Here is a 26,830-nt window from a genome sequence, read left to right on the forward strand (position 1 = left end):
AACTGCAATACTTTGGCCACCTCATGCGATGAGTTGACTCACTGGAAAAGACTCTGATGCTGGGAAAGGTTGGGGGCGGGAGGAGGAGGGGACGACGGAGAATGAGATGGCTGGATGGCATCACCGACTCTGTGGACATGAGTTTGAGTGTACTCCGGGAGTTGGTGATGGACAGGGAGGCCTGGCGTGCTGTGATTCATGGGGTCGCGGAGAGTCGGACACGACTGAGCGACTGAACTGAACTGAACTGAGACCGGTCGAGTTCCTGCTGAGGTAATAAATTCATCTGAGACTCAATTCACTCCATAAGCATTTAGTCGAGCCCTTTGGGAAGATCCCCTTGGAGAAGGGGAAAGCTACCCACTCCAGTATCCTGGCCTGGAGAATTCCACGGGGTCTCAAAGAGTCGGACACGACTGAGGGACTTCCACTTCACTTCACTTAGGCTGATCGGGACGTGTGAGAGAGGCTGCGAACCCAGCAAGTCTTAGCCCTGGGGAGCTTGCTTTCTGCGGCGGCGGGAGCCTGGCACCGTCCGTTCCGACGAGCACTGGGAAGGCGGGGTGACGTCACAGTGACCGGAGCAGGGGGCACCTCCGGCGCTGCGGTGACAGGGGCCTCTGAGGCCACCCAGCTCCCGGCCGTGAGCAGGGAACACCCCGCGGTCGAGCGCTTGGCCCGGCGCCCAACAGACAGCCAGCGCTCACCAAATCTGACCGAGACTTATCGCTCTCCCGTCTCCTCCCTCCGGGGGACACTGCCCCAGCCCCCGGTCAGGCTCGTCCCCGCGGGCACCGCGAGGGCTGGGCCCACGGCGGGGGGCGACGCTCGGGGTCTTCGGAGAGCCTGAAACCGGCCCCGGCCAGGGGCCCACCCCGGGCGTCCCCTGCCCGTCACAGACGCCAGCCTGAGACTGCCCCAGAGACGCCCGCTCAGACCTCGGCCCCCGGCCGGTCCGCGGCCGGGTAAAGCCAGCCCACCCGGGGCCGCCAGCGCGCTCGGACCCGCAGGGCGGCGGCGGCGCGCAGAGGGGCGCGGGCGGCAGAGACGCGCCGCCGCCCGGCTCTTCCGCACGCCGCGGGCCCGCCCCTCGCGCGCCGCGGTTGGCTGCGGCTCGGGGGCCGCTGATTGGCTGGCGCAGACCCGGCGCGCGCCCCCATTGGCTGTGACGCCCGGCCGGGCGAGGCCCCCCGCCGCCGCCGCGGCCGCGCCCCGGGCCGGGCCGTCATTGGGCGGCGTGATCTCGCCGCGGTTCCGCGGCCCTGCCGCCGCCGCCAGCGGAGCGCACCGGGCTGGCCGGGTGAGGGGCCATGGCGGGCGCCGAAGACGGGCCGGGCCAGCAGCCAGACCTCGAAGACGACGAGGCGGCGTCCTGCCGGCGCTGGGGCGCGCAGCACGCCGGGGCCCGCGAGCTGGCCGCGCTCTACTCCCCAGGTAGGACCGCCGGGCCCCCCTCCCGGCCCGCAGTCGCCAGCCAGCCTGGGCTGCGGGGCCGCGATCCCGGGCCCTCTGGATCGGAACCCCAGCCTCAGGCCCCGATGCAGAGCTCCAGCCGCGGCTCCTAACTTGCAAGTAGCGCCCCTAAGTCTGGGGACCCCACCCCAGCGCCCTTTCCAAGCGCAAACCAGAAGCCCAGCCACGGGGCTTTCTGGATGCAAAGAGAGCCCCCCGGATCAAGGACCTGCCATATCAACTCATCGGGCTACGGACAGCTCCCGTCACGCTGTCCGATCCCAATCCTAGCCCGGGGTCCCCGCGGCTGTAAAGAGCCCCTAGTCTTGGGGACCCAGCACGCCAGGACCCCAGCACGAAGGCACCCCCCCTCAGCGACATGCACTGCCCCCACTCCTAAGAGTTACACCCTATCCCAGGTTCCCCAGATACAGATTTCACACCCTAAGGCCCTATCTGCACCCCTGCCAGGGCCCTGGGCTGTAGTGACTTCACCCGACAAATCTGAGCATATCAGGTCTGCTCTGGGAACCTCAAGTCAGGGGGCCCCAGGTGCCGAGTGCCCCAGACGCCCTTCCTCCAAAGCCCCATCCTAGATTTATAGCTTCAGTTTACAGACCCTCATCCCTCCCCCCGCACCCCCCGAATTAACTCTCACCCTGTATTTTGAAATTCTGGGTGGTGAGGGCCCTCTCTGCACACCTTCCAGTTTAAGCTTTCTCTCAAAATTTAAGCCCCAGGCCCATCCATTTCCTCTCCCCCATGTAGATGTTTATATTAGCCTCCTCCATAAGGATTTGGGGGTGTCCACAAATCAGATCACAAACTTAGAGACCCTTGCTCTGCTTCTGCCCCCAGGACAAGGTCTGGGTGTCTTCCTCCTGGGCCTACCGTTTCTGCTCTAGCAAGCACTGACCTCCACCCCCTTCTCGTGACTTCCACTTGAGCCTCACGAATCTCATTGCCAGGGCCCAGCAGAGCCAAGTGTCCCCAGGGGTTAAGGAATTGCCTTTGAGAACTCCAGAGTCAGGTGACTGGGAGGCCCCTCTGCTTGGGTGTTCCCAGCTCATCCAGCTTTATTTATTTGTCAAACATTCTGACATCTTTCCTTTTGCCCCGGGCAGGGGGAGGGGGACCCCATGCATAGATATCCCTTGCCTGGGGTGAGAATGAGTCCGCCACCACTTTTGGCTTTCTGCCCTGATTGGCCAGGGTTTGTATTCCATCTCTGCCATAGCTGTCTGTATGACCTTGGGCCATTTGCTTTCTCGTTGAGTCCTGGATCACCAGAGGCTTTTCTTGATTTGCAGTTTCATGTTCTGAGTCTGTTGTTGTTTTTTCTTTTTCATACCTAACTTGGGCACCTGGTCCATGATGCCATAGTGTCTTCAGCCTGTTCCCCCAGCACCCAGCTTGTGGACCTAAAACCTCCGGTGCTGCCTGGGGCAGCCTGGACTTAGCATCCTGACTCTGCTTCTTAACTGTGTGACCTGGGTCAAGGTGCTGGCCCTCTCTCAGCCTCAGTTTCCTCACCTTTAAAATGGGTTATGATAAAGCTTAGCTGTTCCTTAGTGTCACTGGGAAGGGGAAATGATATCATCTATCTTGTGCAGTGCCTGGCATACAATAGGGAATCCCTATTATTAATGCAATAGCCCAACCTCTCCTGTGAGTCTTGGGGTACGCTGCCTCATCTCTGCGGTCCTCCGGCTCACCACCTGGAAATCCAGGGTAAGATTCAAAGGCCTCCTCCTTTGAGGAGCTCCTCCTTTGTCCAGCTCCACCCACTCGAGTAAACCCTACAGACCTTGAAATCATGAGGGTGTTCTGAGCCTCCCTTGTGAACCCCCACTTCTCATTCCACCATGACTACATCTTTGTCCAGTTCTGGTTTCCCCAAGTGCCCCTCACCGTCTGAAGGACAGCCCCTCAGGGATTTAAGGATGCAGACAGTCTCCTGGTGCCCCAAACCTCCAATCAGAGGGCTTGTCTCCTCCCAACTTGGAGTTTGGGTGGGGCAAGGGGAGTGCCTGGAGAGGGGGAGTGAAGCAGAAAGAGACTGGCTTCTCTAAATTCCATAGGCCTCCCCCTGCCTGCCTCTGTCCCATGACCTTGGGGAAGCACCTCCATCTCTCTGGGCCTGGCCTTTAAAGTAAGGGACCAGACTGAATACATATTGAGCACTGGGACCCTTGGGGGAACAGTGGTGAACCAAACAGGGAAAACAGAGTTGGTTTTTTGTAAACCCAGTAAATAAGGGAAATAGCTCACTTGCTCAGTGGTGGCAAGTGCTGCGGGACAAATAGCCAAAAAGGGAGAAGTTGGGGGCGGTCACATTTTAGGGGGGCAGTTAAGGCCTCTCTGAACAGGTGACATTTGACCCGAGGCCAGAAGGGAGGGCCGCCTGAAGATATTTGAGGAAGGATTGGTCCAGACCAGGGACACAGCAAGTGCAGAGACCTTGAGGTTAGGAGCAAGCGGGAGACCGAGGTGGCCCGTGGGCTGGAGCAGAGGGAGCCAGGGCAGAGTCAGGAAGGGTTCTGGGCTCTGGGACGGAATTCCTGAGATCCACGGGTCCAGCGGTGGGTCGGGACCGTGACAGCTGGCAGCAGTAATGGGGCAGTTAACGTGGTTGACATCTACTGGTCCCTGAGTGTGTGCTGGGCGTCTCCTTCCTGCGCTCCCATTTCAGTCTCCCTACAGTTGCCTCAGGGGTATCCTGGTATTAACTCCATTTTACAGGGCAGGAAACAGAGACCCCTGTAGCCTCCTCATAGCCCACCCTCCACACATGTTCTTCCCAGTGCTTGTCCTGCCTGGGACTCGGCTTGCTTCTGCCCACCAGAGGGGAAGGTCAGCCTCGCCAGGGACACCATATGTTTGGCTGGCCTGGAGTGGCTGCACCTTGTCCATCTTTAAGACCTTCCCTGAGGCTTAGCAAAGAGTGATGATCATGGTCACACAGAGAGTTAGCAGGGCCAGAACCTGAACACTGTTCAGGGGCGTCTGGGTTCCGTGTTCCAAATCTTTGCTGTTGAGGTGAGCCCGCCCAGGGTGGGGGTGCAGGAGGGGGCCCATGTTCCAGGGTGGCAGGGCAGCATGCCCGCAGGGCTGGCAGCAGACACAGAGGGCCTGGTGTCAGTCGAGAGCCGTGAGGGGCCTGATTGGGGCAGCTTGGGGCGATCAGCCTCAGCACGATCCCCTGGACCCTGAGAGTCTGCCCCGAGGACCCGCCTGGGGCCTGGGAGCCATAAAGGGTCCAAGTTTAGGTTTTGCAGACCCTCTGCCAGGTGCAGCCTTTGTGAAGGGTGGGCGGGCTAGGCAGGCCTCCTCCAGCCTCACGGGCATGCCCAGAGGCGAGGCGGGTGTCCCGCTTCCTGGCAGGTACCAGCTGACCTCTGGCTATGTGGCTACGCCGGGTGCAGGGGTGGATCTTGGCGGGTCCCCGGAGCCCCTGTTCACCCCCCTGGCCTGTGGGACACAGGCATTCAGCGTGGGCGGGGGGTGAGGTGAAGGGTGTCAGGAGTGCCGGGTGGGGGTCCTGGCCTGCTGTCCTGGAGTTGAGCTGGACTTTGCCCCCAGAGGGCCTCCCGAGGCCCTTCCTGGGCAGGCTGGTCCGTCACACTTGCGGCCCGGGTTTCTGTCTCCCTCTCCGGCCACACTCGTTCTCTCCGTCTCCGTGTATGTGGAGACCCCGTCTCTCTCCTCCTCTTCTCCCTGTCCCTCACCTCTGTGCTCTGATGCTGTTCTCGCCCATCTGTCTGTCTCTCTTCCTCTGCTTCTCTCTGGTCCCTGCCTCCCCGCTACCTCCTGTTCCCCGACCTCCCTGAGACCGAGGATCACCTAGTGGCCCCGGACCCACCTTAAGGGCAGGTTCCAGGGCTCGTCTGACTGAAACCAGAAGAGGCGGGCCCGGCGCCAGGCCTCCAGCTGTGACCTGTCCCCAGGAAAGCAGAGGTGCCCCCCGCGCCACCCCTGCCAGCCCTGCACAGCCGCCACACGCCAGCTCGGCCCCTCCCCAGGCCTGCAGGCATCACCTCTCCCCCTTGGCTCCGATCATGGTCAGACCAGGGGCTGACTCGGGGAAGCAAGGCCCGGCGCTGTGCCGGAGGTGGCCCGAGCCCTCTATCCGGAGGAAAGACCTTCCCCTCCCCGGCCTCAGTCTGCCCACCTGTGATGTGATACCATTTAGACCCCTTGACCGTGTGGTCCTGGCCCAGTTAACTGTCCTTGTTGACTTTGGTGACGCTCAAGGGACTTTGGACATCTCTGCAGGCCTGCATTCCCCTCTGAAGGTCGGGGCAGATAGCCGCCAGCTTTTGGTGTACGGCAGGCCAGGCTGGCTGGGATCCTCCCTGGCAGTGTACCTGGCCTGTCAGAGGTGCTCAGTGAATGCTTGTTATAATAGATGTGTTTTTTCTGGGTTATGGTTGAGGCACTTGTTCTGCAGAAGACTCCAGATCCCAGAGCCTAGAGGACGATTTAGATGGGAAAATACTCAGATTTTGGGATGTTGTCCATGGCAAGGGGAGAAAGTTAGGCACCTTTGGAATCAAGACAGCCCCAAATATCCAGGCTAAGGTGTCCCACTTACAGGCACGAGCCTCAGTTTCCTCATCCAGGAAGGAGGATCACATAGTTCCTCCCTCAAGGCACTGAGACTTGACTGAAAGCCTGTACCTCACCTTTAAAAACCTTGATGACTGCAGGGGCCTGGCCAGCGCTGCCACCAGGGGAAGCCCCCCAGGATGAGGCCTCAGGGAGGAGAGAGGGCTGGGGTGAGCCGGGAGCTCTCCCCCCCATCTGAGGAGGGCTCAGACCTGGGGTGGCCAGAGCCTATGTTCTTAAAGGAAGCAGGAAAATAGGAATTTAGGGTATTTTTCTTTTAAGTGTAGCTCCTCTTTTTCTTAAAACTAAGAGCAAACTATGGCAGAGCAGGGGACTTCCCTGGTATTACAGTGGTTAAGGATCTGCCTGCCAGTGCAGGGGACTTGGGTTCGATCCCTGCTCCAGGAAGATGGACATGCCACGGGCAGCTGAGCCCGCACCCCACGACCAGAGAAAGCCTGTGTGTCGCCAGGAAGCACCAGGGCCGCCATTTGTTGTTCAGTCACTCAGTCGTCTCCAACTCTGCGACCCCACGGACTGCAGCACCCCAGGCTTCCCTGTCCTTCCCCACCTCCCAGGAGCTTGCTCAGACTCACGTCCATTAAGTCAGCGATGCGAAGCCATGCAACCGCCTCATGCTTAGAAAAGACCCTGATGCTGGGGAAGACTGAAGTGCAGCCATAGATGGATAAATGAGACAAGACAGAGGGAGTGGGTCTACGGAGGCTCTGGCCTGGGCTGCACGCTGTACCCAGCCCACAGCTGGCCTGGTCAGTCGTGTTCCTGTCACTTAATCTCATTGCTGGTGCTGCAAGCTGGGGGGCGGCAGATCATACTGAGGACTCTTCCGTCCCTGACCACCGGCCTTCCCGGCTTCCTGCTTCTGAGCCCCCCGTCCCGGCCGCAGACCAGAGACACAAAAGGGAAGGCCCTTCAGGGTCCCGCCAGGGTGACCCCAGGTGGGGGCGCTGGGGTGGCAGGGCCCCGGGGTGCCAAGGAAGCAGCCCCTGACTGCAGAGTGGACGGCGGGGGAGCTTCTGCACCTGCCACCGTGTGAGGCTGGGAGGATCCTGGGCGTGTCTAGGCCCCAAGGTCCTCGTCTGTAGGAGGGATGCAACCCTGGGCGTGTCCTTCGCCCACTCGGAGCCTTGGTCTTCTCACAGGGCGGAAGTTCTGGCTCTGGCTCAGGGCGCAGTCCGCTCTGTGCAGCCCAGACAAGGCCCGTTCTCTCTCTGAGCCGGTCCGTGTCACGCAGCACTTCAGTGAAGGGTGCCCAGAAGCAAAGCCTGGCAGTTTTCCTCTAGGATCGTGCTTAGGAATTTGTTATTCCACAAGCATTTACTAAGCACCAACACATGCCATGGCCCTACTGTGCAAGGCAGGCACGGTCCCTGGCCTCCTGAGTTGACATTTAGGGAGAGGAGGATGGAGGTTACGCAGGCAGAGTTTCTCATGATGTCGGGGAGCCCAGGCTAAAGGAGCAATCGTGGATGGCTTCCTGGAGGTGGAGGTTCCACAGAGAGATCTTCAAGAGGAGATCTGTCCCTGAGACCAGCTGCCTGAGAGAACAGTGTTCCTGGGGGCCCTGTCACATGCTGTGTCACCCATGCAGTGCTTTTATTTCCTTTTGTATTTTTAAATTTTAATTTATAATTATGAGATCTTTGCGAAAATATCACATTCATAAATTTTAAATTCAAAGGGAGGCGAAAAGACAGTCTTAACTCTACAGCTGTTGGTTTGTTTGTTCTTTCTTTTTTTACGTAAATGGGTGTTTGGCACTTTGCTGTCTGAACTTACCAGTTTGTCCCGAATGTCCAGTCCCTCCGTCAGCCACATAGGAACAGTCACCCAGGCTTTTTGCCTGGCAACAGAGACACTGTAAACCAAATTAATTTGTCCAATTCCCCAGGCAGTGGACACTGAGGTTATCCTCAATGTTTCAATACGTTCAACAAAGCTGCAGTTGAGTGAATCAGGCTGTCCCAGCCTCCAGGATATTAGAAATATGTGCCGAAATTACAGAGATGGTTTCATACCTGCATGCTGATTCCTGGCTCCTCTTGAGAATTAGAGCATCTAACCTCCCCGGGCCCACACTCCCCATCCTGGCAGTAGTCAGCCAGGTAGTGCCTACTGCTTCAGGAAGGGCACGTGTGCTACAGTGCCCCACTGCCCCCACCCAGCCCAACTCACTGCTTCGAACCACCTATCCAGCCCCTGGAGATGTTAAGAGCTTGAGACCTCCTCATCAGCCCTGTGGCTGGAGCCATGGATGTGATAACCATGGCTGGTTTCTCCTGAGTTCCTGACTCATTGGCTGGAGCCCCACTTGATGGACGTAGGGCAGGGTCTGAATGTGCGTAATTAAAAGCTGTCTGTAGCGCTTCCAAATAACTGCCTACCAGAAGGGGGCAGGTGATGGGAATAATGAGGATTAAAGAAGCTCATTAAAATTCCTTCAGGGGTCTCCAGAGAGAGCCTGAAGGGGTCCACGAGACCAGCGTTCTGGTCCCATCTGCCAAAGACTCGGCACATGTAAGGCCAGCCTCGTGGGCAGCAGGCCTGTGCGCAGAAGGCTTTGGTTTAACACAGCCGGCCCGGAGTATATGACGTTGGACAGACCTGTCCCATTCTCTGGGCTTCAGTGACGCTCTCTGTGAAATGGGCAGGCTGTCCCTGCTTGCAGCCTGCAGCCTGCACTGCGGACTCATGGAGCACAGTCAGAGCCGCTCCCGGGACCAGCCCCGCCTGGCCCTGATTCCGATCCCGCTGCCTTGGCCCGCCGGCCTGCACTCACTCTCGCCCCTTCTCCCCGCAGGCAAGCGCTTCCAGGAGTGGTGCTGCGTGGTCCTGTGCTTCTGCCTCATCGCCCACAACACGGTCCACCTCCTGCTGTTGGCCCGCTGGGAGCAGACGCCCCTCGTGATGCTGGGCATGGGTGAGTGCCCGCGGCCCCGCTGCCTGCCTCAGTTTCCCCAGGGGCCAGGGACCTACCTAGTGTCTGTGCCACTCTGTGGGCGACTCACACACCCGTGCGTGTGTCCGTGCGTGCACAGGCGTGGGGTTCAGGCTGTGGGGACCCTGTCTCCCGTCGCACACAGGTGGCAGCTGTGTCCTTGCTTGGCCGAGACCTGGGCGCCATCCTCGGCTCCTCCCCGCAGTCACTCCACATCCGCACCATCAGTGAGTCTCCTGGCTCTGCTTCTGAGTTGTATCCAGCATCCACCATCCCCTCCCTGGTCCGGCACCATCCTCGAGGCTGGGCTGTGGCAGAGGCCTCCTCCGTCGTCTCCCCACCTCCACCTCAGCCCTCCACTGTCCACTGTCTACAGGCAGCCGGGAGGATCCCACCGGATCCCCCATGAGCTCACACCACTGGCCTGTTGTCCCCAATCTACTTAGAATAAAACACCAGCTCCTCAGCACAGCCCCCATCCCTCCTCCCGTCACTTCCCTCCTCCCGTCGGCTCACCCTGCTTCCGCCGCACCAGCCTCCTCGCTGCGCCTCCCTGGGCACTGTCAGACACGCTGCTAGCTCAGGGCCTTTGCACATGCTCTTCCTGAGCTTGAACGCTTCCCACGGAGCCCTGCGTGGTTCACTGCCTCGTCCCCCTCACGGAGCTCTTCCCTCAGCAGCAGCAGCCCTGCTGTGCACCCAGGCCCCACACCCCACTCTGTCCTATATTCTGTCTGTCCCTGCCTCCCCCCGTCACACATCCGCTCCCTGAGCGTCAGGACTCGTGCATCTTTGCTGCTGTGTCCCCAGACGCGATGCCTCACACAGTAGGTGCTCTGTAAACACTCACCGGATCAGTGAGTGAATGAAGGGACGAGCTGTACGCATGGGTGCCTGCCAGTCGGCTTCCGCCGGTCCGTCCTCATGCGTCCGCGGGCTGGGCAACGGCACTGCCATCATTGGCGGCGTTATCCAGAGCAGGAGACCTAGCCTCAGAGTGGGGACCGGCCGGAGTCGCCCCTCAAAACGGAGAGCACTACAGCTTCTAATGCAGTGTCTCCACGCCCAGGGCCTGGAGTGACGTCATTCCTTCCTGTCCGCGCTCTGCCCCTCGCGCTCCCCTCTGACTCCAGTGCTTGTCGCCCGACCCCAGGCTCGGTGGCCGCTGTGCCCTTGGTCCAGCCGGCCGGCCCCAAGTGTTCAGCTTCCACAGTCTCGTTAAAAGCATTCTGGCCACTCAGGCCAGTAGCACTCAGGCCTGCTAATTGAGCCATCAGGGTCTGCGGTGGGAGTGGGCATGTGCTGGGGGACCAGACCAGCTGGAAGGGAAGGAGAGCAACCCATTAGTGCTGAGGAGCCGGGCCCTGCCCTCAGAGCCGGACATGCCCCCTCTGTCCAGGGGCAAGAAGGGCCTGTGTCCCCGGCCTCTCTGCCTCGGAGCAGCACGGTCACTGCCAGGGGTGTTGACATGTGAGCCCGACGCCCCACCTGGGGGCGCTCACAAGCAGACTGCTGCATCCACCCTGGCCTCACGCCAGCTCCGCCACTCCCAGGCTCTCTGGCTCTGGGCAAGTGTCTTTACACCCCCGAGCCTCTCTGCCACATCTGGAAAGTGAGGCTGCTCGTAGTACCTGCTGGCTGGGGCCACTGTGAGCACCAGATGCATCCCTGCTGAGAGGGCAGCGGCTGGGTCAAGCTAGACAGGGGGCACCGCCCAACGTTCCCCTCCCCGGGGCTCAGACCTTGCCTCTCAATGGTCATTTAACTGTGGATATTTCCTGAGACTACTGCATGCCAAGGGCTTGTCAGGTGGCACTAGTGGTAAAGAACCTGCCTGCCAATGCAGGAGACCTGGAGGCGTGGATACGATTCTGGGTCCGGAAGATCCCCTGCAGGAGGACATGGTAACCCACTCCCATGTTCTTGCCTGGGAAGTCCCACGAGGAGCCGGGCGGGCTGCCGTCCACATGGTTGCTAGTCAGGACTGACGACGGCACAGCACACCCGCCGCGTGCCGGGCCCCCCCGGGCTCTTTGAAGCGCAGGCGGCAGCGAGTGAGAGTCTCGGCCGCGTGCTCTGGGCCCCGGGTGGTCTGCCTGTTGGGCAGCAGGAGGGTCTGGAATGGTGTATCCAGACCTGCCCATCTCCTAAACTGCAGACTCCCTGACTAGGGACTATATGGCCTCCACTAGGAGGGAGAGCATGTTCTCAGCAGCGGGCCCACTCTGGGCAAAGGACCCATAGCACGAGAGCCCCCGTGTCGGTTGAGTGAGCCAAGAGGTTGGACACCCTGGGTAGTGCCCACCTCCCTCCCCCGACTGGGGCCAGATCTTCCAGCCCTGGGGTCAGGAGATTTCTCACCTGCTTATCAGCCAAGCTCTTCCACCAAACACCTTTGCCTCTGGCCTGATAACAGCCCACAATCCCCTGATAGCAGTGTTTGCACAGTTCCTGATCGATTTAAGTAACCACCCTGATTTCTGTGTTGACACGCCGGAAGGAAGGGCACTGTGCCAGCCTACAGAAGCCACCCCTAGACTGCTGGTATCTCCCAGGAATTCTTGTGCCCCTGGTAGGCCCCAGAAAGCCAAGGAGCCAGAAGCCTTGAAAAGGTGCCCAGTTAATAAATACAGATAGATGATGCCATCCTGGGTGGCAAAGTCAAGATTGGCGGAAACTGGCAGGGAAGATGAGAGGGAAGAGGTCAGGGAAGGTCTCGCTGGAGAAGTGACATTTGCGCAGAGACCTGAAGGTGGTGAGGGAGTTAGGCAAATGGTTCTCTCTGGGGTATTCCAGGCAGAGAGAGCAGCAGGTGCAAAGCCCTTGGGTCTGGTGTAAGGCCCCCATGCGCTTGGAGAAGAGAAAGGAGGCCAGTGTAGCTGGAGAAAATTGACCAAAGGAAAAGTAGTTGGGGGCAGATCAGAGACCCATGGGGACCAGCCATGCAGGGCTTTAAAGGCCGTGGTCTGAACTTGGAGTTTTATTCTACAAGCCGTGAGAAGTCACTGGCGATTGTCCCCTTGGAGCTAGTTCAGTTCACTCGCTCAGTCGTGTCCGACTCTGCGACCCCATGGACTGCAGCACGCCAGGCCTCCCTGCCCATCACCAACTCCCGGAGCTTACTCAAACTCATGTCCATTGAGTCAGTGATGCCATCCAACCATCTCATCCTCTGTCATCCCCTTTTCCTCCCACCTTAAATCTTTCCCAGCATCAGGGTCTTTTCCCAGGAGTCAGTTCTTCACATCAGGTGGCCAAAGTACTGAAGTTTCAGCTTCAGCATCAGTCCTTCCAATGAATATTCAGGACTGATCTCCTTTAGGATGGACTGGTTGGATCTCCTTGCAGTCTAAAGGACTCTATAGTCTTCTCCAACACCACATTTCAAAAGCATCAATTCTTCGGCACTCAGCTTGCTTTATAGTCCAACTCTCACATCCATACATGACCACTGGAAAAACCATAGCCTTGACGAGACCGACCTTTGTTGGCAAAGTAATGTCTCTGCTTTTTTAATGTGCTGTCTAGGTTGGTCATAACTTTTCTTCCAAGGAGTAAGCATCTTTTAATTTCATGGCTGCAGTCACCATCTGCAGTGATTTTGGAGCCCCCAAAAATAAAGTCTTCCACTGTTTCCCCATCTATTTGCCACGAAGTGATGGAACCGGATGCCATGATCTTAGTTTTCTGAATGTTGAGTTTTAAGCCAACTTTTTCACTCTCCTCTTTCACTTTCATCAAGAGGCTCTTTAGTTCTTCTTCACTTTCTGCCATAAGGGTGGTATCATCTGCATATCTGAGGTTATTGATATTTCTCCCAGCAGTCTTGATTCCAGCTTGTGTTTCATCCAGCCCAGTGTTTCTCATGATGTACTCTGCATGTAAGTTAAATAAGCAGGGTGACAATATACAGCCTTGACGTACTCCTTTTCCTATTTGGAACCAGTCTGTTGTTTCATGTCCAGTTCTATCTGTTGCTTCCTGACCTGCATACAGATTTCTCAGGAGGCAGGTCGGGTGGTCTGGTATTCCCATCTCATTCAGAATGGTCCACAGTTTGTTGTGATCCACACAGTCAAAGGCTTTGGCATAGTCAATAAAACAGAATTAGATGTTTTTCTGGAACTCTTGGTTTTTCAATGATTCAGTGGATGTTGGCAATTTGATCTCCGGTTCCTCGCCTCTTCTAAGACCAGCTTGTACATCTGGAAGTTTCACGGTTCACGTACTGTTGAAGCCTGGCTTGGAGAATATTGAGCATCACTTTACTAGCGTGTGAGATGCGTGCAATTGTGCGGTAGTTTGTACATTCTTTGGCATTGCCTTTCTTCGGGATTGGAATGAAAACTGACCTTTTCCCCCTGGAGCCGACACCATCTGATTGATGCAGCAGGGAGGGCTGGAGGGAAGGCGAAGGTGGTGGTCCAGACCCAAGAAGGGCAGCGGAGGTGGTGAGAAGTCGTCAGAGCCGGGGGCGCTGTGAAGGGTGAGCTGCCAGAAGGTGCTGACAGGTTGGCTGTGGCGGTGACAGGGAGAGGGGTCGGCGGCCTGAGGGAAGAGACCGCCAACAGCCGGGAGGGAAGTGGAGGAGCCGCGCGAGAGGAGCTGCCCGGGGTGCTGCCCGCCGCCGGAAGGCCTCCAGCGGGAAACCGGAACCGGAAGTCCGGGTATCCCGGAGGAGAGACGCTGTTTGCGGCCCAGGTGCTGGCGGAGCGGCCCGGGCTGTGCTTGTGCGGGCAGAGCAGAGGCCTGAGAGCCCCAGCGCTTCGGGGCGGGAAGAGGGCGAGCCGGGCAGGGTCGCGCAGACCTAGACGAGAAGGTGTTTCGGAAGACTCGGGGTCAGCGAGGAGCAGCCACCACGCGGAGCGGCGAGACGGTGTCGGCTTTGCCCACCGGGAGGTCTTCAGAGGCCCGCAGGAGGACGGCGTTGGCCGCAGGGGATGAGTGACCCAGGAATGGCCGCGGGAGCCCCGAGCGGTTAGCTGCACTTGGGGAAAGTGTGGGGTGGTGAGCTGGTGCCCAAAGGAGGGACTGGAAATTCCTGGTAGACAAAGGAGGGCGGGGGTTCCAGGCGAAAAGCACAGTGAATGCAGAGGTCAGCAGTCATTCAGCAGCCACAGGGCCTCGGGTCGTGGCCGGCCTCTCGGGTCAGGAGTTTGGCCTGGAGGAGTCTCCGCTGGATTTGAGCGGAAAGGTGGTAAAGACAGGATTTGGCCCCAGGTCCGGAGGGACCAGGGCTTCCCTGATGGCTCAGCAGGGAAAGAATTTGCCTGCGTTGCAGGAGACGTAGGTTCAATCCCTGGAGGAGGAGGAAATGGCAACGCATTCCAGTATTTTTGCCTGGAAAATCCCATGGACGGAGGAGCCTGGTGGGCTACAGTCCATGGGGTCACCGAGGGTCGGACACAACTGAGCAACTAAACACACACACACACTACACCGTAGGGACCAGCCCTCAGCAGCGTCTGTTTCTGTCTCAGCCCGGTCTCCACATCAGGCCTCAGGGTGGACGGGGCGGAGAAGTCCCAGGCCGTGGCCTGTGGGGAAATGGAGGCCCCGGGGGGCAGTCTCAGGGTGAGTCAGGGTAGCTGGGGTGAGCCATCATGGTCTCCTAGCCTGGCCCCGTGTCCTGCAGGCAGGTTGGTGACCAGGCTCAGGCCACCCCCAGGGTGAGCCAACCACCAGGCGCTGACACCAGCCCTGGGACAAAGAAGCTTCTGTGTGCCTGCCTCTGCCAGCCCTCCTTCCATTAAAGAGGACTCGGGCAGCAGGCCTGGAGGCCTGGACTCGCGCTCTGGAAACGGCCACGGCCCATAGATCACAGAGCCATTTCCTCCTGGAGGCGGGGGAAGGACTCTGTCTCTTCAAAAATAATTCCTGGCATCTCTGTAAAGCCCACTTCCCTCCTCCCTGCTGGGCAGCCAGAAAAGGCCAGGGGCTGGTCACTGGACAGATGACACCGCAGAGGCTTCGAGAAGGGAGCAGTATTTAACTACTAACTGGCTGCATTGGCGGACCGCTTACTGTGTCCCAAGGGCCTGCACTGTGTGCTCAGTCACGCCTTTGTGTCTGACTCTTTTCAACCCCATGGACTGCAGCCCGCAAGGCTCCTCTGTCCATGGGATTTCCCAGGCAAAAATGCTGGAGTGGGTTGCCATTTCCTTCTCCAGGAGATCTACCCACCCCAGGGATGGAACCTGCGTCTCTCGTGTCTCCTGCACTGGCAGACGGATTCTTTACCACTGCATCACCTGGGAAGCCCTTAGGACCTGCATTCGCCTGTTATTAGCTGATGGTACTTAAGCGATGTAAATACCGTTCCTGTCTCAGACCTGGACCTGAAGGCTCAGCATCGTCATGAACAGCCCTCTCTCTGGTCTTTGGCCACCGAACAGCAGCTCTGACCACTCCTTACCCTCCAGGTCTCATTTCTTCCTCTAGCAAGTGGGATGTGGTGGAGCCCATCACAGTGGACAGGAAGTGAGATGATACACTTTTTTTAATGGACTTTTTTAGGACAGCTTTAGATTTACAGGAAATGAGCAGATAGTACAGCAAGTTCACGTGTAAGCCCTAGCCCCAGTTCCCCTTATTAGTAACACCTCATATTAGTATCACATGTGTGTTACAATGAATGCACCAATGTGCATACATTATTATGAGGTCAAGTCCATATTTATTCAGAGATCCTTAAGTTTTTTTCAGTTTTTAAAATTGTTTTAGGTAACAGCTTTGTCGACATATCGTTCACACAATATTTTGTTCACCCATACCAAGTGCACAATTCAGTAGTTTTTAGTAAATTTATCAAGTTACCTAATCATCACCACACTCAGTTTTAGAACTTTGATCACCCTGCTGAGAAACCCTGTACCTCTTAGCCATAAAGTCCTAACTGCTGTCCTTTCTGCATCAGTAGATTTCCATAGTTTGGATATCTCATGTACATGGAACCCTAAACTGTGTGGTCTTGGGTGTTTTGGTTGGTTGGTTGGTTGTGTCCTGCTTCTTGTTTTGTGTTGGAGGATAGCCAGTTACGACGTTGTGATAGTTTCAGGTGCGCAGCAGTGGCTCAGCCACACAGACCATCCTTCTCCCCAAGACTTGCCTCCCGTCCAGGCTGCCACTTTCTGAACACAGTTCCCTGCGCTGTGCAGTAGGTCCTCGTCGGTCATCCGTTTTAAATGTAGCAGCATATGCGGATGTCCTTAATTTTTAGTTACTGCCCTTTTTCTATTCCAGGATCCCACCCACGATCCCACATCACATTTAGTTGTCATGTCCGTTGAGGTTCCCGAGCTGTGAGTTTCTTGGATCTTCCTTGTTTTAAGTAACCTGGACAGTTTGGAGGCGTGCTGGTGTCTTGTGGGATGCTCGTCTGCTGGGGTTCATCTAGTGTTTTTGTTAGTGGGCCATGTGTCTTAGGGAGGAAGAGCCCAGAGGTCAAATGCCATTTTCATCACCATCTATAGCAAGGATACATACTATCAGCTGACGTATCACCATGACGTCAGCCTTGACCACCGGGCTTAGTGCTGTTTGTCAGGTTTCTCTAAAGTTCCTCTCACCAGCTCCCTTTCGTATTGTTATTCCCCTTGGAGAGAAGTCACTGCACAGCACATGTTTAATCTGTGGGGATTTATATTCCCAATAATATACTTTTTTTTTAACACTTTTGACAAAGGACCCAGCACACAGGAAGCACCCTAGTGTTAACTGTAATTACAAAACATTTTTCTAATATTGTTTTTATTATCATCATCATCTGTAAGGAGTTTCTCAGGTGGCGCTAGTGGTAAAGAACCTGCCTGCCAATGCAGGAGACATAAGACACGCAGGTTCGATCCCTGAGCTGGGAAGATTTCCTGGAGGAGGGTATGGCAACCCACTCCAGTATCCTTGCCTGAAGAATCCCATGGACAGAGGAGCCTGGCGGGCTACAGTCCATGGGGTCGCAAAGAGTCGGACACAACTGAAGTGACTTAGCACGCACACATCATCTGTAAGGATTAAGTGCTTAGGACGATTAAGGAGATGAGATCTGTAACCGGCTTAGGACTGGCCTTGGTACAGTTTAGGGATTAAGAGAGATAAAACATATAAGGTGCTGGCACAGGGCCTGGTAACTATGAGTGCTCAATAAATATCAAGTAAAACTAAATAAGCAGGTGGGTGGGTAGATGGCTGGGTAGGTAGATGGCTGACATCTTTACCCAAAGAAGAGGGGGGTGTACGTCGTTACACAGGCTTGTGAATGAAAGCTCACAGGAGCCGAGTCATTCCCACCCCAACCTGGAAACAGCCTCGCTGTCCACCAGCCAAATGGATAAACGCACTGCGGTGCATCCAGGTGGTGGAACACTGTTTGGCCATGAAAAGGATGGACTCCTGAGACAACCACAGGAATGCCTCGAGAAGCATTGTGCTAGTGAAGGAAGCTAGACCCAAAGCACATCCCATAAGGCTCCATCGATGTGAAGCTCCAGAAATGGCAAAATCACATGGATGCCTCGAGAAGCATTGTGCTAGTGAAGGAAGCTAGACCCAAAAAAGCACATCCCATAAGGCTCCATCGATGTGAAGCTCCAGAATTGGCAAAACCAATGTACAATTACGGGAAGCAGATTGGTGGTTGCATGGAACAAGGGTGAGGAGGGAAACTGGGCACCACAAGGGAGCCTGCTGGAGGGCTGTGTTCTCCGGAGGCAGTGTTCCTTCAGGCTGATGGGACGGGGGCTCAAGAGGCACCTCCGCCGACTCTTCGCTGGCAAAGTGAAGATGCTGGGGCCCAGAGCAGGCAGAGAGTTTGCCCAGGGTCACACAGCAGCACCTCCAACTCCTGATCTAGCTCCCCCTTAGCTTGGCCACAGCGCCGCTATTCCCCCGTGGTAGACACAAGGCAGTGTGTACACAGCATCCTGCAGTATGCAACAGGAGCTCTATTAATGCCCCCGGACCTACTGAGGCACAGTGTAAGGGCATGAAAGGGTGCTGGTTTTGGAGACTGGTAGACGAACCTCTTCTCAAACCAGGTCTGCCACTCAGGGAGGTGGTTCATCCTCCATGAGCCCCTTTCCTCATCCAAGAATTGGGGAAAATAAACGAGGCTGTGCCCTCAGATGGTGACCAGTGCTGTGAAACAAAGCAAGGAGATGTGACCAAGAGCACCTGCCTGGGAGGATGGCTTAGCCAGGGCCTTCGTGATGTCTACCCTGAGCTAGAAGACGGAGGAGGAACCAGCCCTTCAGCCTCCTCTTTCTTCACCAGAGAGAAGAGCAGCAAGTGCAAAAGCCCTGGGCCTCCCAGCCTTCGCCAGCCCCTTCCCCAGCCCAGCCCGCGCTCCCTGCACCGCCCCTGAGGAGCAGGACTGCCCAGCCCTGTGCACCAGCCTTAGAGCCCTGGCACAGCTTCCCCCTCCCCAGCGCGGCCCCCAGGCAGTGTCACCCGTTCCTCACCTTTTTTTTTTTTTTTTTTTAATTTATTTTTGGCTGTGCTGGGTCCCCACTGTTGTGCGCAGTCTTTGTGTAGTTGCGCCGAGCGGGGGCTACTCTCTGCTTGTGGTGCCCAGGCTTCGTTGCCCTGTGATATGTGGGATCTTCCCAGAGCAGGGACTGAACCCATGTCCCCTGCACTGGCAGACAGATTCCTCTCCACCATCTGGCAAATCCTCCTGCCCCTTATCTTTCTGTCCCAATTACATGAGCTCAGCCTATGTCCGATGCATCTCTGGCTCTAGCGCTGGGCACACAGTAGGTCCCTGCAGAATGCCGTCTTTATGGACTAAATGACTGAACGACAGCAAAGATAATAATAGTATTGAGGGCTCCCTCTGCACTTCAGACTGTACTTAGCGCTTCCCGTCGATTAATTCAACAGATGTTTACTGACCCGTATTGTGTGCCAAGAAGTGGGATGTAGCTATAAACGAAAGATGAAAATTCCTGACTTGTGGAGCTGACATTTTTATACGGGAAGACAGTAAACAGAAGTGAAGTCCAAGGTGATAGGTGCTTGGAGAAGAGAGGCAGGAAATGCAGGGAGATGGGGGTGGTTACGGTTTTAGATCAGGTGTCCTTGGGGAAACTTTGAGGCAAAGATCTGAAGGAAGTGAGGGAGTGAGCTGTGTTACATTTTGGGAAAGAATGTTCCAGCAGGATGAAGAGCAAGTGCAGAGACCCAGGGCTTATAAGGGGGTGTAAGGGCAGGGGAATATGCCAGTAGGGCTGAGATGCAGGCGGTGGGGAGCAGGATGGGGGTGGTGCTGGGGTGTCACCTCGGGCAGCAGGCTGGCCACTCTGCCTTGGTTTCCCCGTGTGGTGGACAGTGTCGTGGTACATCCTACTGAGTTATATTTGGACCCCAAGGTAGCTTAAGAGCCCAGCTCTGCCACTTGCCATGTGTGCAACCTCAGTCTAGTTAGTTCTATTCTCCAAGCCTCAGTTTCCACCTCTATAAAGTAAAAATAAAGATGGTACCAGCTTCTAATAGATGGTAAAAATTCATGAAGATCGAGCATGTCTAGCACTGAGAAAGTATTCAGTAGACGGTAGCTGCTGTGTTCTTTTTTAATCCTCATTCTCATCCGTCTAGAGGAAACTGGGGCACAGAGAGGTTAAGGAACATGCCCAGTGTCACACAGCTGGTGAGTGACAGCTGGCATGTGAGTTCAGGCGTAACAGCACTTACCCTCTGGATTATACCGAACCCTCCAGTGAGCATGTGGTTTGGGGGCTCTCTGAGGGGGTCTTTGTTCTGAAAAGGCTGCTGGGGGCCCAATGATCACACTGACTGTTGGTTAAAGCTGAGTTGCGGGGGTGTGGCTTCTGTCTGGACCTCGGGTCCTCCCTGACACATCTATCACCAGTAGCACTGGGGTAGAGCAGGGCGGCTGTGGGTCAGAGAGACAGCGCCAGGCGGCTACTGACAGGGACAGGCCGGGCGATCGGAGCTCCGTTTAGTCTTCCAGGCTCACCTGGGAAGTGAGGCCCCGCGGCTCCCTGGGGGTGATCAAGTAAAGGGACAGCTGCGGCTCCACGCATAGGGAGCAAAGTGTCCCGAGGAGAGGACGCCCTAAGCTCAGTGAGTGAGCGAGTGGCCTCCTGCGGCGGGGTTGGGGCAGGCGGGGACACGCCCTTGATGCCCGCCTCTGGCTCACCCTCCTCTTGTCCACAGTGGCAGGGGCTCTCCTGGCTGACTTCCTGTCCGGCCTGGTGCACTGGGGAGCCGACACCTGGGGTTCCGTGGAGCTGCCCATCGTGGGGAAGGTGCGTATGTTGACCCAGCCCTGAGGCCCTGTCTCCTCCAGGAGGAGGTGGGGCTATCTGACTTGGGCTGAGTCCCCTTTCCTCTCTGAGCCCATTTCCCTGTCTGTAAGATGGGAACTGTCGTTCCAGCCTGACCCCCCACCCCCGCCTTCAAAACTAGAACAGGAATCCCCTGGGATTTCCTGGAACAAAAGCATCAGGCCTGGGACAGACAGCTTTGATACATGTCCACCTCACTGGACCCCCTTGAACTTTGGGACCACACCGCATCTTGTTCTCTGCCTGCCCTGCTGCACCACACTGTTCGTTTTCATTGAACTTTTATCTAGTGCCAGTCAGACGTTTTTGATTGCGATAGAAAATCTAGTACACACTTAACCACAGAAAGGTACTGATTTGGGTACTAAAAATTTTAGAAGCCAAATTAGAGTGTGGCTGGGTCCAATAGGACGAACAGACTGTATTCTCTGGACCCCGTCCCTCTCCACTTCTGTCTCTGCTTTCCCCTCCGCTGGCTCCAGTCTCACGCGGGCTCTCCCCTGCTAAGGTGGCCGGGATGGCCGTCCACTGCCTCGAGGTGCGTCCTGCCAGCTCGGTGCTCCCCGGAGACCACCCCCTTCCCCATAGTTAGGACCAAGGTCCCATGGCTCGTCCCCATTGGCCTCGCTTGGGTCACGTGACCACCACAGCCAGTCACTAGCCAGAGGAATGGGGCGCTCTGATTGGCCAGGCGGGGTCCGAGGAGGCAGCCTGATTGGAGCAGCTGGTATTAAGAGAAGAAGCGGAGGCTCTTATAGAAGGAGCGGGTTGGATACTGGAAAAAAATAAAGGGTCCTGCCTGTCAGTGTGAGGGGTCTCCTCAGTTGCCTCGGGGTAGGAGAGGAGGGAGGAGGTTGTCGCCAACCCCATCCATAGCCCAGGTCCAGAGACAGGCCCACAGAGGAGCAGTACCAGCCGGAGGTCCCACCAGGTCATTTCCAGCCATCTTCTGCCAAAGCTGCTAGACCCGGAGCCTGAAGGCTGAGGGCACCCACAACAGTGCCGTGCTGGGGCGGCATGCCAGAGACGAGGAGGCTCTCCCGCGCGGAGTGTGTGTGCAGGAGGTCGGGGAGGGGCTGACTGGTCGGCTGTGTCCCCCCTCCCATCCCCACACCTCACCTAGGCTTTCATCCGGCCATTCCGGGAGCATCACATTGACCCAACAGCCATCACCCGGCACGACTTCATCGAGACCAACGGGGACAACTGCCTGCTGACGCTGCTGCCACTGTTAAACATGGCCTACAAGTTCCGCACCCAGAGCCCGGGTGAGCATGCCGGCTGGTGACGGGGAGCCTCCAGGGAGCCCTCCAGGACAAGCACACACTCACCCCTCCCACAAGCCTCCCATAGCTTGTGTGGGTGTTTGGCCCCTTGGTGTTATAAAAGTTTAGTTAGTTGTCCTCATGTAAAATTGGGATATTTGACATAAGCATCTCTGTTTCCAGCTTCTCTTGCACAATCCAGCCTGGCTACCCTGGGTCCTTTGCTCCCACCTGGCCTCACTGGGCCGGAGCTGAGCTGTGGGGTCCCCCTTACACAAGATGCACGCTCCCCAGTTTGCCACAGCCCCCGCTGCTCCCTGCAGTCCTTACCTTCCCCCGCCTCCCACCACCTTGTTCATTTGAATTCACCTGCCTGGTCCTGGGGGCTTCTGATCTTGCTCCCTTGGCTTAGTGGAAAGAGTGTGTATAGCCTGCAAACTCAGTCCTAAGTTCAGATCTCTGCCCTGCCTGTTTGGGGAAGGGAACTTGTCCCAAGGCAAGTCGCGTCACCTCTCAGGCCTCAGTGACCTCAGTGCAGGGGAAGGTGGGGGAAGAGCCCTTCCTCTGAGCTAGCTCTTGTTCGAACTACTTGACGCCTCGCTGGTCTTCAGAGCAGCCCCCCATGGGGAGATGGGCTGAGTGTGCATGGTTCCCACCCACATCCTCTCCCTGCTACTCTGAGCGGTTGAGGTGGCGGATGTGAGCTCCCTTCTGAGAACTGCCAGCACAGGTCCTGCCCCTCCCCTTGGGATAAGCCTGGAGCCAGTGACCCAAAAAGCCTGCAAAAGACCAGCCCCTGCCTCTGAGTGGGACCAGCTCTGTGGAGTCATCAGCGTTTCAGAATCCAGCTCCGCCCCCCGGGATCGGGCTGAGACGAGACTCCTCCATCCCATCTTTGCCTCCCTATTCCCCTGCTCTGTCCTGCTTTCCTCACTCCCTTGGGTGTGTTTCAGAAGATTCCCCTCCCCAGTCAGATAATCACATGCACATGAGTCCTTGTCTCAGCGAGGCTCTGCTTCTAGGGAATCCAGACCAAGATGTATTCCCGTTTCATTGATGAGGAAGTTGAGACGCAAAGAGCTAGAGTCGCTAACCCAAGTTCACACAGTCGAGAATGTCAGAGCAGGGACCTGCACCCAGCCCTGCCTCACTCCAGGGCCCACATTCTCAGCCATTACTTCTGCTTATTCCCATTCTGCCCACTGAGTAGAAGGGAAGGCTGAGGCCAGGAAAATCTGAGCCTGCCAGAGGCCGTGTGGGAGGTCAGAAGGAGGCCGGGGTTCCTGCTGTCCCGGGAAGTTTGCTGGCAAGGGGTAAGGGCCAGGCTGGCAGTGGGCCCCCACCCTATGTGACAGCTGTTTGGGGCCCGTGGGCACCCACCCTCTGCCCACCCCGCAGAAGCCCTGGAGCAGCTGTACCCCTGGGAGTGCTTCGTCTTCTGCCTGATCATCTTTAGCACCTTCACCAACCAGATCCACAAGTGGTCGCACACATACTTCGGGCTGCCGCGCTGGGTCATCTTCCTGCAGGACTGGCATATCATCCTGCCCCGAAAACACCATCGCATCCACCACGTCTCCCCTCACGAGACCTACTTCTGCATCACCACGGGTGCGTTCACAGAGTAGCAGGGGACAGGCTGACCCCACTCCGACTGCCGCTCCATCCTTAGGGTCGGAGGCAGAGGTCATGGGGGAGGCGGCGCAGTCCTGGAGGAACTTTGTCTCAGAACTCACATTTCATGGGCACCTACTACATGCCTCGCACCCTTCTAGGTGCCAGGGACACAGCCATAAATAAGACAGACATACACACACCCTCTTCATAGAGTTGTGATTCCAACCACCCGTCATCTACCAAATGTTTATTGAGCACCTACTGTGTGCTATGGCACTGAACAAAGCAGACAAAACTCCCTATCTTTATAGCATCCTAAGAGGGGACGTTCCAGGCAATAAAAAGTAAGTACTACATCTAACAGTCCCAACTGCCAAGGAAGAAAATAACGCCGAAGGGGGTAGCAGAGGGAAACAGGGAGCTTTGCCCCTTTAAATGAGGTGGTCAGGGAAGGCCTCCCAGAGAAGGTGGCATTTGAACTGAGGGAGAGAGTCATGATTCCTGGAGGAAGAGCTCTGCAGGCAGCAGGAGCAGTGGGTGGAGGAGGCAGGAACACACACGCCTGGTTTGTTTCAGGAGCAGCGAGGGGGCTGGTGTGGAGTCGGGCCCAGAAGGATAGGAGAGCTGGCAAAGTCCAGGTGTGAAAGATGCCATGGGGACAGACAGAGCCGGGTGAAGAGCAGAGAGTCGGGGGGAGTGGGGTGTGGCTGTTTATAAAGGAGATCAGAAATCTGAAAACAGTGTGAGAGGGGCCCTGCGGATAAATAAGGACAGATCAGACCAAGCAGAGGGAACAGCAAATACAAAGGCCCTGAGGCCAGAACATGTGCCCCAGGAGCAGTCAGGAGGCCCACATGGGTAGTCAGTGAGCCAGTGCCAAGGAAAGGCAAGCAGGTTTTCCAGGGCCTGTGATTATCTTTTTAAGCTTAAGTATACTACGGGTGCTGTTAAGTCAGGCCAACTTGGGTAACCTTCAGCTCCTCTGTATGTAACTTTCAGAGGCTCGCAAGCCTCCCTGGTTACCAGTTTTCTCATTCACAAGATGGGGCTACAGCCACTCCTTCACACACCACCTCCTAGGACTGTGGTGTGAATGGTCGGACAGCAGATACAAGTGCCTGGCACATAGCGGGTATTCAGTAAGCTACACCTGTGGGTTTGGGAGTAGGGGTTGGGTTTCACTTTGGTTTAGTTTGGTCAGGTATTTTGTAGGGTTTTTTGTTTTTGCCTTTCTGAAAGCAGAACTGAGAGCCACAGGAGATATTTTGTTGTACATCCTAAAGTCATGATTTTTAGGAGCAGGTGGAGTGGTAAAATTTAGGCTGTTCAGGAGATCACTTAATTGTTCAGCCAGGCCTGGGATCAGTCTGGTTTGGCCAGGTACTAGCTGGGAGACTGCCCTCCAAGACAGTCTTCTCATGGGGAAAATGGGACTCATAATACCTAGTTCAAGGTTCAGGTGGGAGACTGTATACAGATTAAATAAGATTATGAGACTTACTTAATGGAAATAAGACTATTCACTTAGCAGCTACCATGCCAGGCATCATCCTAGGCCCTGGGATCCAACAGGATCAACAGTGAAAGAACATGGGGTTCTGGTTGGGAGCTGGAGATCAAAACCAACACTAAACAAGGAAGTGACAAATCAATGAGGATGGTTACAGGTTATCATGAAGGCTGTAAAGAAATAAGGATGGGTGATGTGTCAGGCCTGGAGGACTGTTAAGTGGTAGTCAGGGAAGGCTTCCTGGAAGGGGTGGCATTAGAGCCAAATGATAAGAAACACTGCCTCCATGCCTGGCATATAGTAAGCGCTCAATAAGAAGGTGAGTGAAGGAACGAAGGTATGTCTGAGCAGCCCCTCAGCCCATTGATGGGAATCTCCCATCCCCAGATTCCTTGGTCAGCCCTTTTCCCCTGCCCTCTGCAGACCTACTCCCACTTCCTCCGCTGCCCACACCAGGGCCAGCTCTCTCTCTCTCTCTCTCTGCTCTTAGTGTCGCTCTCCCTTTCAACCCCTCCTCACACCTCTCTGCCCTGTCTCTGCTGCAGGCTGGCTCAACTACCCTCTGGAGAAGATGGGCTTCTGGCGACGCCTGGAGGACATTATCCAGGCCCTGACAGGCGAGAAGCCTCGGGCAGACGACATGAAATGGGCGCAGAAGATCAAATAACTCCTCTAGGCACCGCCTCGTTGCCAGCCTTCCCCAGCTCCCCCAAACTGAAGCCATCTGCCAAATTCCAGCCTCCTCGCGCTGGCCACTCCAGGTGGAGAGGACACCCGTGGGCTGGGCCCGGGCACCTCCAGCCCACCCACCCACCCTGTGACACAATACTTGAGCCACTGGTTTTTTTTCATTTCCTTCTTTTCATTTTTTTCCCCCTTGGCCCCTCCCTAGCCACCTGAGCTGCTCTGTCTGCCAAGCCTGACTCTGCAAAAAAAAAAGAGCTCCACCCTTTCAGCCATCCCTTGGGTTGAGGACAAGATCACCAACTCCCCCACATGCCCACCACCCCCTGCCCCACGGGGCAGCCCTTCAGCATGGCTGGTATCAGGGCACTGAGTCATCTTACCTGTTCCTGTCTGTCTGCCCACAGGGCTCTAGGAGCCCCCAGGCACAGCTGAGTGTCCCTGGACTGCCACCCCGCTATGGCCCTGCAGACTTGACTCCAGAGGCCTGGGTGGACAGCCCACCCAGTCACCACCTTCAACCTAGCTTGTCCACCCAAGGGCGGCAAAGTGCAGCAAGGGTCTGGGGGCAGCTGGCCAGACGAAGCTGGAATTTTCTGATTGAGTCTGGACTCTGTTCTCCCCGACCCTTCCCCCATCTGCCTGTGTGATTCCAGCCAGAGCTGATGTTTCTAATCGGAGGATGTCTTTGAAGGGAACAGCCCCTGCAAAGGGTCTTGGTCATTGGAAAGGGACACGGTGTCCCCTCTGACTTGAGGGTATGTCACAGAAGGAAGAGTGGGGCTTTTTTGTTTCAGTTATTTTTTTTTAACGGTGCTTGCTTGTTTAATGTAAATAATAGAAAGCCTTAATATCTTTTCTGTAACACGGAGTAATATTTTAATGTCATGTTTTGGATGTACATAATATATTTATAACAAAGCAGCAAGAGTCTCCGTAACCTGGGCTGCCTCCTGTTTCCTGATTGGCTGGGGGAGGGGACATAAGGAGGCTGGAGGGTGAGGTCCCACCCACCCCTATTCCCAGCTTCCCTCGCAGCCCTCTGCTAAGGATGGAAGCTTTGTCCCCCGATACAGTGAATTGGTGTTGCCATCTGCTCCAGACCCTTTTGGAAGGGGGACCCATGACTCCGTGAGGAATTTTCGTGTAGGAGATCATGGTGATAGAGACATGGAGGCAGAACCCTACTGAGGACTCCTTCTGCAAAGCTTTACTGGCACCTGGTATGTGCCAGGCTCTGGCCTGGACACCAGGCATGGAAATGAACCAACAAACAGGACCTCCCCTGGTGGAGTTGACTTCCTGGGGAGAGAGACAATAAACATAAATAAATCCACACGGACATTCAGATGGTGATTTGTAAAGAAAATGAAATGCTTGGGATGACATTGGAAAAGCGGGGTGAGGCTGCTTTGGCAGGTCAAGGAGGGCC

The 26,830-nt window shown here is 56.3% G+C and overlaps 1 protein-coding gene across 1 annotated transcript; it reads left to right on the forward strand.

Moving 5' to 3' along the window:
• The first annotated feature begins 1,215 nt into the window (after positions 1-1,215).
• PEDS1 (plasmanylethanolamine desaturase 1) lies at positions 1,216-26,740 on the forward strand. The gene is made up of 6 exons (XM_055393416.2): positions 1,216-1,434; positions 8,882-9,001; positions 20,192-20,283; positions 21,446-21,590; positions 22,986-23,198; positions 25,260-26,740. The coding sequence occupies exons 1-6, from the start codon at positions 1,311-1,313 to the stop codon at positions 25,379-25,381; spliced, it is 816 nt and encodes a 271-aa protein (XP_055249391.1). The 5' UTR covers positions 1,216-1,310; the 3' UTR covers positions 25,382-26,740.
• The last annotated feature ends 90 nt before the right edge of the window (positions 26,741-26,830 follow it).

This window comes from Moschus berezovskii, chromosome 15, assembly GCF_049115385.1.
Source record: "Moschus berezovskii isolate FMDL1 chromosome 15, NW_MosBer_1.0, whole genome shotgun sequence".
NCBI lineage: Eukaryota > Metazoa > Chordata > Mammalia > Artiodactyla > Moschidae > Moschus > Moschus berezovskii.